An 11,357-nucleotide genomic window follows, 5' to 3' on the forward strand; every position below is an offset into this window, starting at 1 on the left:
GGCAGTGCCAGTCTTTATTGCAGGTATGCACGCACAAATCTGCCTTGCACGGGTATGTACATACCTGTATGAACATAGTGTCCCTTAACAAATAACGTATTTATTTAATTGCTCATGTGGGTTTTCATTTTCAAATACAAAACAGCTTGAGACTAAAAACTATAAACTATGATCAGCAAATAATAATAAACAAGATTCTTTATATACATCATATGGTACTGGGTATGTCGTTTTATTGCAATGACTGTCCAGAGGCTTATAGACAATGCAATAAATTATTTTCCACTTCATGCTGTTTAGTTATTTTTTTTTCTTTTCGAGTGAAATGCAGTGCAGAAGACGCTACTGTTTGTAAGTATATTTTCGAATCTGCGATATATCTCTTTAGTCTTTACACATCAAAGGGAAGGGACAGTTGTATAGACGTAAAGAAGTACAAATAATTAATATGGTATCTGGTCTCTTGTATATTCTGATGTATATTCTGATGTTCTGATGATACTTTAAAACTTACCAGGTTAATTTTTGGAGGGAATTGTTGAGGAATAAAATTTGGAATAAATGAAAGTTCTGTCAAATTTGGAAAAGATTAAACTTCAGATCTTATTTACTAGTAAGTGATTTTACCTTAAGAAAATGAAAAACATGATATTCAACATTGTACCTAACCCAAAATTATTTTTTTTTTATATTACAGGTAAATTTCACGATGAAACAAACGCAAATGTGGTCGTAATAGGCATCACAGTTGCTATAGTGATAGTTATCATGGGCGCTGGTGTGAATTTTGCGATCTGGAGAAAATACCATAGTGAGTACTACTGGATTATTACTGCAGCGTATCGTTAATATTAACAGCCGTGTAAAAATCTTTCAGCGATACCCCTCCCTCAGAGAGAGAGAGAGAGAGAGAGAGAGAGAGAGAGAGAGAGAGAGAGAGAGAATTGAATCTGTATTTAAGCATTGAATTCATATTTTGGCATGTCTTCGGTCCTATAAAACACCTGGCCGTGCCGACAAATTGAATACCGCGCGGTATGATAATTTGTCGGTACGGCCAGGTGTGTTATGATTTAAACAATATTTATTCAGTAAACTGAATAGATTGGGCAACAGGCTTAAGCCTATAAATACCCTCTCTATATAACAGGTCATGGTAACAATACAATGAACAGAGTAAATAATTACAATTCATATTATGATATGAGTGCTCACATACGCATTCTAACATACTCACACACACACCCTCACTCACACACGCAGCCACACCCTGACTCGCACAGATCCAGATCAAAATAAGTATAATAAATATAAACATGTATAAAGTGACAAGAGTACATATCAAAAAAGAAATTATGATTAAAAACGTTTTGTTAACTTGATATATTCATGTACATTTTTTATAATATTGAGGTTCGTTTGGAACGAATACTCCGAACTCCCTTGTAAAAGAATTTTTAGATCAAAAGGTACATCAAGCTCATTTAAGTTTTTTCTTACTTTATTTCTTTGAATATTATATGCTGGACAATCCATAAAAAAGTGTTCATTATCTTCTGTATGGTAATTACACTTCGGACAAGATGCATCGTCTATTATATAATGATTTTTTAGGTGTGCATTAAGATTACTAGCTTTGTTACGTAGTTGACAGTGAAGTATATTCTCGTTTCTGCTTCCATAGTTGAAGTATTTACAACTGCTAAAAGGTTGGTTTAATTTTGACTTGAAAATCGATAAAGAAGGAGACATTTTCACTTCAGAACTAAGATTATTCCACAGTTTTATAGTTGAAGGAATAAAACTTTCATAGTATGATACAGTTCTACATAATGGTAAAGTAAGATTATTACCATCTGATCTCAAACTATAAGAGTGTTGCACTGGTTGGAAGGGCTGTATTAATTCGTTAAGATAATTAGGAGCAATACCATGGAACATTTTATAAAATAATATTAGTTTATGGTTTGTTCTTCTCTGACATAATGGCTCCCAGCCGAGTTCGTCATATAGATTAGATCTTGAGGAATTTACTCTAAGACCAGTAATAATTCTTGCGGCTTCTACTTGGACCTTTTCTAACAATTCTGCATTTTCTTGTGAGCAATTATCCCATACTACATCGGCGTATTCAAGGACCGGTCTAATAAACGCTAGATATATTTTAATTAAAGAATTTCTATCTAATATGTACTTTAAAAGTCTTAAAATATTTAATCTCTTACAAGCCTTTTCGTAAATAGCAGAAACATGATTATTCCAGCTAGCATCAGATTGGAATAGGAGTCCTAGATGTGTATGACTATTAGATTGTTCAATAATTTTTCCGTTTTCACCAAAATGAATGTCTGGGAAAAGTCGTTGCTTTCTTGTAAAATTAACATTTTTTGTTTTATCAGCATTGAAGTCTACTGCCCAAGAGTTTGACCATTTCTTTATTTTATCAAGATCGGTTGTAAGAGATGATGTAGGAGTATTAATATCAGTGTCCACTATTGCAAACAATGATGTATCATCCGCGAATAGTCTAATTTCATTATGTATGCCTTCAGTAATGTCATTAATGTATAATAAGAATAAAAATGGGCCTAGCACGGACCCTTGGGGTACTCCCGCATCAACAGTTTTAAAGGTTGAGGAAAAACCTTCTACATTTACTTTTTGTTGTCTGTCAGTAAGGTAATCTTTAATCCATCCCAAAATATTATCTTTAAAGCCTAAGTTTTTAAGTTTAAAAATAAGTCCTTTGTGCCAGACCCTGTCAAAGGCCTTTGAAATATCACAGAATATAAATCTTAAGTCTCGGCCTTTGTCAAGATTTGACATAATTTTATCATATATTTCCACTAGTTGATTTATTGTAGAGTCCCCTGGTTGGAACCCAGATTGATTTTTTGATATCAATTCGTAGTCTTTTATATAATTGTACATATATTTGAAAAGTATTTTCTCCATAACTTTACAGACAGAACTTGTAAGAGATATGGGCCTATAATTATTAGCATTGTCGGGGCTTCCTTTATTTTTAAAGATTGGGGAAACATGTGCTTGTTTCCATAAATAAGGTAGACATTTCTTAGTGAGTGACATGTTGAAAAGTTTTGTTATTGGTTTATAAATAGAGAACCGTGTTTCTTTTAGGATTCTTGGAGATAACCCGTCTGGTCCAGGTGGTTTAGAGGTATCTAAGATTGATAATTGATCAAGAACGTCCTGCTCAGTAATTTCAAAATCATCAAAGCAATTAATTGGAGGACCTGGTCCATGTTCAGGGAGATCAGGCTCAGTGTTTATGTGTGAAATATTTACAAAATAGTTATTAAATTCTTCTGCTTTATCAATTGGATGAACAAATATCCTACCATCTCTAGATTTCAGAGGAGGAGGGGAAGTATTTTGTTTTTTAAATCTTGAGACAGATTTAGCAATTCGCCACCATTTACCTGGAGGAATAGTCTTATCGATAAGTTGAGAGGCCAGTTTCACTTTATAATCATTTCGAGCTTTTCGTACTAATTTGACTACCTCATTACGAATTTCTCTAAATTGCCAGGTGTGTTATAGGACCAAAGACATCCCAAAATATGAATTCAATGCTTGTAATATTTACATTCTTCTAATTTTTCCTCTTCATACTTGTTTATTTCGGTAATCTTTAATGTGAATTTAGCGCCCTTTAAAACTGGTGTGCTTTATAGACGTAAGAGCCGTTTGTGACGTTGCAAAGTTAAATAACGCAAACAAACATTGCGAGGAAAAAAGTGACAAATTAACTTAAACGCACATTTGTTGTATTTTTACGTTAATTTTTCAGTGTTATAGTTTTTCATTTAATTGAAATAAAACATTATACATTTTTGTGTCCCTAGAGTATTGAAAGTGCATATAGTTCCTACTGTGTATTCTAACGCGCGGTGACAAGGTTTCGCGTGAATTATAGAAATTTTAACGTCGTGAATTTCTAATGGATTTCATAAAGAAAATTACACTGAATGTAAATATTTTAAAATGATAATCATGGATTATGATGCCATTATTTAATTCTTTTAAAAAATGTTCTTATTAGAAGAACATAATAATACTAACGATTATTTTCATTTTTTTAGGTGTTCTAAATAGGTAAGTAAATTTGAGAAAACTTATGTTGAACACTTTTGCCTTTTCTTTTTGGCTATCGTATACTAGTATATAGAGAATTTTTGATTTAATAATTTACCCGGTAATTCATAGGCATTTAGTTCATACTGAAAGAAGACAGAGTCAGTTAGAGGAAGCACAAAGACAAGGTAATGTATTGTAACTATTATTCTGAATATTTCAACGAACCACGCAGATCGAATTTGCTATTTAGGAAAAAATTGTCCTTTAATTAAGGTCTTCCGTTTCCAACGGAAGACCTTATTGTTTTCGTTCGGTTTCTTTTTCCCTATTATTAAGTCTTCCGTTCACAACGGAAGACTTATAGTGTTTGTATTGTTTCTTTTTATTAAGGTCTTCCGTCTTCAGCGGAAGACCTTCTTGTTATTCTTAGGTTTCTTTTCCACTATTTTTATTATTTTTATTGTTTTTTTTCTTACCGATTTTGTGTACACGATTTCTCAGAAACGGCTCGCTCGATTTTCATGAAACTTTCAGGACTGATAAAGCATCAAACAAAGCTGATATATAATTTTTTGTTTTGATGACGTCACTTCCGGTTTTGAGATTTTTGCGATTTGGTGATTTTAGGGGGGTCAGTTTGTCCGCGAGTTTTCCCAAAAACGGCTTAAGATAGAAACTTGAGTTTTTTGAGCAATGATAGAGCAATGTCTGTAGATGTGACATACGCATTTCATTTTTACCGGAAGTGCTGCACGCCGACGCTCGCTATGGTCCAAAAATCGGCATGTCGAGAATTTAAAAATTTCTAACACCTTTTCTTCGATATCTTTTCACATACAAATATTTTGTTAAGACATATAGAACAAAAGAAGTGTAGAATTACACGATCTTTCAAATGATATCTCGTAAAAAGGGCTGGCCCCTAAAATAAAGGGCCTAGAGGGGCCGAAAATTTTTCATTTATATCTCAAAAAGTATTGAGAATTTGTTATACGTCTAAAAAGCAAAGTTGTTCAAAATGTCAAGCTGAATCTGTTGAAGTCGTCAAAATGCGTCCGGCATTGTCACTTCCGGTCATACCGGAAGTCGTCAGAATATGCATATTTTTGCCGTTCTTGACATATTTTTGGGTAACATATGTATCTGGAAGCATAAAACTTCATTTTCTGTCCGTTGACATCACTTCCGGTCAAACCGGAAGTGACCGGAAGTAGCCAAAAATAGCTTGTTTTTGAAGGTTTAAATACAAAATCAAAATTATAAAGTCAATGGAGACCACTTAGCTCATTTGCTTTCATTTGTTGACGTCACTTCCGGTCAAAACAGGACGGAAGACCTACTCGTTGCTTTGCAACGAGCTTTGCTCTAGTTATTATTATTATTATTATTATTCCTCCCAAATTTTGTGAGCGCGATTACTCAGAGATGGTTGGATAGATTTTCACAATTTTTTACAAGATAGTAGGCTGATATGTGAAGTTTATATAAAATTCCGTTTTTTGAAATATTCACTTCCGGTCCGAAGTTATGGCCGAATTTCCAAATTTTAAATTGACTATTGTCCAGAATTTTTCTCAAGAACAGGTTGTGGTAAAAATGTGAAATTTACGGGACTCTTAGATCATCACATTCTCTTTGTTTTGACGTAGTTTTCGTGTGTTTCCGTTACTTCCTGTCCGAACCGGAAGTGAATTTGTGTTTCGGTCAATTTTCGACTTTTTTGTTTGAAATAATTTTTTCAAGATATTTCTAGGTATAATAGAGATATGTCCACAATAGCCAAATATATAATTTGTTTTAAAATCAGATCACATGTTTTGTAGATTTCGGCTACTTTCGTTTTGCATTTATAAAATCAAAGTACTGAAAGTACTAAAGGGGCATTTCTTACTTTTAATTACATGAAGGTTACGTTTACATGTTTTTCTGCATACAAAAATCAAAACATACAGACTCATTAATATTAGGAGTAAGATAACATAATTGCAATGAAAATCAAAGTACCTAAAGTACTGAGAGGACTGATTTAGATACCAACCTTTTTCTCACTAAAGTGTACATGCACATGTATGCAGTATAAACAGGCATGTTTTCCTACACATAAACATCAATGCATACAATAAGTTGCCTATGGAAGCTTTTTTTTGTCAGTCAATAAAAATCATAGTACCACAAGTACTGAAAGGATATTAACTATATTATTTTACTTTGACTTATATATACATGTAAATCTTTCTTTGAATGCAAAAATTAATTCAATTCATATAAACACGTATTATAATTTGTCATGTGTATTCAACAAGGATGGTGAATACTTTCATTTATGTAGTGAAAATCAAAGTACCCCAAGTTCTGAGACGTTGTCTTCTAGATACTCCGCATTTATTTTTTTTAATTTAAAGACAGTTAAAATATGCTTCTTAACCAAAAAAAAAATTGCATGCAGAAGAACAATAGATGCATTCATTTTTGCAGTAAAAATCAAAGGACTGCAAGTACCGAAATGACATACTTAGTTTCTTACAATTTTAAATTTATTAAATAATGTACACGTTTCTCTACATACAAAAAACAATGCAAACGGTATCATACAGGAACGGAAGACTTTTTTGTTGCCATGGCAACAAGAGTCTAGTTATTATTATTATTATTTTTCTTCCAACCGATTTTGTGCAAGCGATTTCTCAGAGATGGCTCGTCCGATTTATACCAAACTTTCAGATCTGAAAGATATTCAATTAATCTTGATAGGTTTTTTTGCTTTTTGATTATCTCACTTCCGGTCGTGAGATATGGTCGATTTTCTGATTTTCAGAGGGTCGGCTTGTCCAGGAAACTCCTCCGAAACGACTTAAGATATCAACTTAAGATTTTCAGTGAAAATAAAAGAAGGTTTGGTGAGTTGTAATTGGGTCTCCAAATCTTTCTAGCGCAAAAGGCGCCGGAGCTCGGTAGGGCCCGAAAAAATGTCTCAGAAATATCTCATAAAATTTGACACATTTTGTTTCATATCTTAATACCGGATCATAATTTGTTAAAGCATATTGAAGAAAAAATGTTCAAAATCTCAAGACCTTTCATTTGATGTCAAAAAAATGGGGCTGACCCCTCAAATTAAGGGCTAAGAGGGGCCAAAAGTCTTTTATCTATAACTCTCTAATGATCAATATTTTGTTATACATTACTGAAGCAAAAATATTTATCTTAACTATTTGCAACAATATATGATAAAATTTTGATCATATGTTACGTAATTAGGGGTCACAAGGGGCCAGAATGTCAACTCTTTGACGCTTTATATCTCAAAAAGGGGGAATATTTTAATAAGCAATATTGAACAAAAGATGTTTAGAATAATGTTTTAAACAATATGCATATTTTGAATTTTTGAAAAACGGCCCCATTAAGGACTTGTAGGGATGGCCCCTAAATATTTCCATTAAGCATATCTCCACAACGAATAGAAATCTCTGAATAAGTGCTGAATAAAAAATCTTCATAATCACAAGACCTTTCATTTGATACCAAGAAAATGGGGCTGACCCCTCAAATAAGGGGCTAAGAGGGGCCAAAAGTCTTTTATCTATAACTCTCTAATGATCAATATTTTGTTATACATTACTGAAGCAAAAGTATTTATCGTAACGATTTGCAACAATATATGATAAAACTTTGATCATATGTTACGTAATTAGGGGTCACAAGGGGCCAGAATGTCAAATCTTTGACGCTTTATATCTCAAAAAGGGGGAATATTTTAATAAGCAATATTGAACAAAAGATGTTTAGAATAATGTTTTAAACAATATGCATATTTTGAATTTTTGAAAAACGGCCCCATTAAGGACTTGTAGGGTTGGCCCCTAAATATTTCCATTAAGCATATCTCCACAACGAATAGAAATCTCTGAATAAGTGCTGAATAAAAAATCTTCATAATCACAAGACCTTTCATTTGATACCAAGAAAATGGGGCTGACCCCTCAAATTAGGGGCTAAGAGGGGCCAAAAGTCTTTTATCTATAACTCTCTAATGATCAATATTTTGTTATACATTACTGAAGCAAAAGTATTTATCTTAACTATTTGCAGCAATATATGATAAAACTTTGATCATATGTTACGTAATTAGGGGTCACAAGGGGCCAGAATGTCAAATCTTTGACGCTTTATATCTCAAAAAGGGGGAATATTTTAATAAGGAATATTGAACAAAAGATGTTCAGAATAATGTTCTAAACAATATGCATACTTTGAATTTTTGTAAAACGGCCCTATTAAGGACCTGTAGGGATGGCCTTTAAATATTTCCATTAAGCATATCTCCACAACGAATAGAAATCTCTGAATAAGTGCTGAACAAAAAATCTTCAAAATCACTCTCTAATGATCAATATTTTGTTATACATTATTAAAGCTAAAGTATTCATCTTAATGATTTGCAACAATATATTATAAAATTTTGGTCTTATCTTACTTAATAACGGGTTGCAAGGGGCCAAAATGCTATTTTTTTATGCTTTACGTCTCAAAAAAGGGGGAGCATTTTTATAAGCAATATTGAACAAAAGATGTTCAGATTATCGTGATTAAATCCGACACTTTAGATCTAAAGAAGAAAAACTTAATGTCATTTTCTTTTAACTAATATCTCAGTCAAAATCACATCTCATCTTATCGAGAAATTCAACGGAAGACCTACTCGTTGCTCGCAACGAGATCTCATCTAGTTTTTATTTATTTTTTGTTTCAGATTTTGAGTCCTCACCAAAGCGAGAAAAGTAAAAAAAAATTATTTGCATTAGCTTCTAATTAAAAGAGAACAAACAAAAAAGTTCATCTAACCAGAGATTTGATATTAAATTGTCGCAGAAAAAGAACTATAGTGTAGTGTTGAATATTTTCTAGTTTCAGGCCATATTACTCGGAACTGGATAACACGGACAAACAGGAAACATACGACGTCCTTCATCCATATTTGGAACCCATCTCATCACGTGACAATACGTATCACTATGTTAATAATAAAATAAACTGATCATGTGGATTTTTGTTGTTGAATTGTGCTTTTAGTGTATTTTTTTTTTTAGAAAAAGTTGTTGGATTAAAAAAACAGCTTTTCATGAAAAGTTGTGGGATTCTCAATATTTAATGTGCTTTAAAATCAGATTGTGCAAATAGCCCCCCCCCCCTCCCCAATGAAACCTTCTTTTTCAACATATATTCTTTAAAGAATGAAAGTGTACATACGTATATAGCGTTTAAAAAAATGAATTAAATATATTTCTTGGTGTGGATTTACCTTTCAAACTTCATCCATTATTTCATACCAGTATACTTAATTCATGAAAATTATGCGATTATGGGCCATAATTCAAATAAAAGAAAGCAAAATATAACACATAATTAAGATATAATACATATAAAATATGTCTATACATGTATCTAAACTTCGAAAGAGGTCATTGAAACATAGCTGTGGCATAAAGTCGATGACGTAAACTGTTTGAACATATTTTATTGAACGAGTCGAATGGATTGGAAACAAGTTCTTGCAACTTACAAGTTCCTCTCCATAAATATAACAATATGTCATGCAAATAATACATTAAAATATGATATTTATAATATTTTCAAGTGATGCAAGTTAATTACAAATCAATTTAAAATCTACATGTTTCAGTAATAAATCAATGGACAGCAGCAAAAATTTTAATATTAGTTGATACAGGCAAATCTCTATCACCCCTATCATGAACAGGTGGTTAAAAAGATTGTTTCTAGCATTTGCATACTTTGTACAAGCAAAAAAATAATGATAAACATCTTCAAACTTTCCACAAGAACAAAGAGGACTGTTGATAATATTGCGTTTATATAGATCATAATTAAGTAAACAGTTGTGTCTTAGTTTAGTATGAAGTATGTTTGTGTAGCGTTTACCAAAAGAAAAATATGTTGGCGGATTGATGATTTTTGTACAAGCTCTTAAGTTTTTACGGAAGGAATTAATTGAGATGGCTTCTCTTGTATCTAATTTCAATAAATTCCATTGTTTCACGGCGTCTGGCACAAATGACTTTTTGAATAGTTCTAATCTACATCTTGGAATAATGAACTGTTCTTTATTGCGGGTATTGAATTTTGATACATTTTCATGCTTGTTTGGTACAATATTATTTAAATATTCAGGGACAGTCTCTTTCTGTATTTTGAACATAGTAGACATTTTTGCAACATAACGTAATAACGCCTAAATTTTAAAGTTTCCCAACCAGTTTCTAAGTAAAGTGTTTCAGTAGATGCAAAAATAGGAAGTCCGGTGACAATTCTAGCCGCAGCTAGTTGTACTTTTTCCAGCTTTTCAGAATCTTGTTCAGAGCACCCATCCCATACAACAGAAGACGTAAACTATCAAGTTAAAGTCTAAAAATAAAACTGATAACAGAGACATAAAGTTGATGTTCTGCTGAGATGGATGGAATAAAAAAATGTCCATAGAGTACCCCCCCCCTTCTCATACACAGGTGCATTAGTTTCTTCTGGGGTATGATGAAAATAGAAATAGTCTTGCCATTGTCAGGTTAACGTAATCTACCCGCAAATCTTTACTTAAAGTAATATATCTTTTGTAGGAATGTGGATGGTATTCTAAGTTCAAAAATATCCTTTCAATAATTAGGAGCTCAATTTCATGATATCTGAACGAAGTATCGCAGGGGGGGTTGTGTTGTCCAACGTTTTTTTTCTCTAAACATTACTTTTTATTGTTGAAAATGTTTATTAGAAGGCTGGTTGTCCCCTCCCACTCTCTACATTAATAAGCCAAATCGGGTAATGTTGTCAGTACTGTATTCAAATGAGAAAAGTTTGAATTTAACTCTGAACCCCCCCCCCTTTAAAAGCGATTTTCGTGTTTGTACAAATTTCTGCCTGAATATATCGAACAGATAACACTGAAATGCTTTCTTTGAAAATTGAAGGATTTTCTAAGAATTTAATAAATCCATTAATTTATTGAATATTGTGATACACTAATTTATAATACATATTTGATTGTCTTTAGACTTTTGAAAGCCAAATAAAATCTAAATCGCTAAATCGATAATACATCTCCAATTAATTGTCTCAAAATCATTAAACAAAAAAGAAATGAAATGATTAATTGCAATAAAGTTTACAAATAAAAATATCTAAGATTTTATATTGGGTAACGTATTGAGAGGATTCAAGCCTTTCCGGTCATTATACTTATC

At 32.3% G+C, this 11,357-nt stretch overlaps 1 protein-coding gene across 1 annotated transcript in view; it reads left to right on the forward strand.

Moving 5' to 3' along the window:
- Positions 1-9,140, forward strand: part of LOC134234327 (uncharacterized) — a 12,916-nt gene extending 3,776 nt beyond the window's left edge. Inside the window, exons 2-8 of the mRNA XM_062716376.1 lie at positions 1-23; positions 322-351; positions 698-811; positions 4,107-4,119; positions 4,231-4,286; positions 8,855-8,882; positions 9,010-9,140. The exon at positions 1-23 is cut by the window's left edge and continues 367 nt beyond it. Coding sequence (XP_062572360.1) covers positions 1-23; positions 322-351; positions 698-811; positions 4,107-4,119; positions 4,231-4,286; positions 8,855-8,882; positions 9,010-9,139 — 394 coding nt within the window. The 3' untranslated portion in view covers position 9,140. The remainder of the gene's footprint in view (positions 24-321; positions 352-697; positions 812-4,106; positions 4,120-4,230; positions 4,287-8,854; positions 8,883-9,009) is intronic.
- Positions 9,141-11,357: the final 2,217 nt, after the last annotated feature.

Source organism: Saccostrea cucullata, unplaced genomic scaffold (assembly GCF_032062105.1).
Source record: "Saccostrea cucullata isolate Sc308-1 unplaced genomic scaffold, CSIRO_AGI_Scuc_v1 ctg783, whole genome shotgun sequence".
NCBI classification, from domain to species: Eukaryota; Metazoa; Mollusca; class Bivalvia; order Ostreida; family Ostreidae; genus Saccostrea; species Saccostrea cuccullata.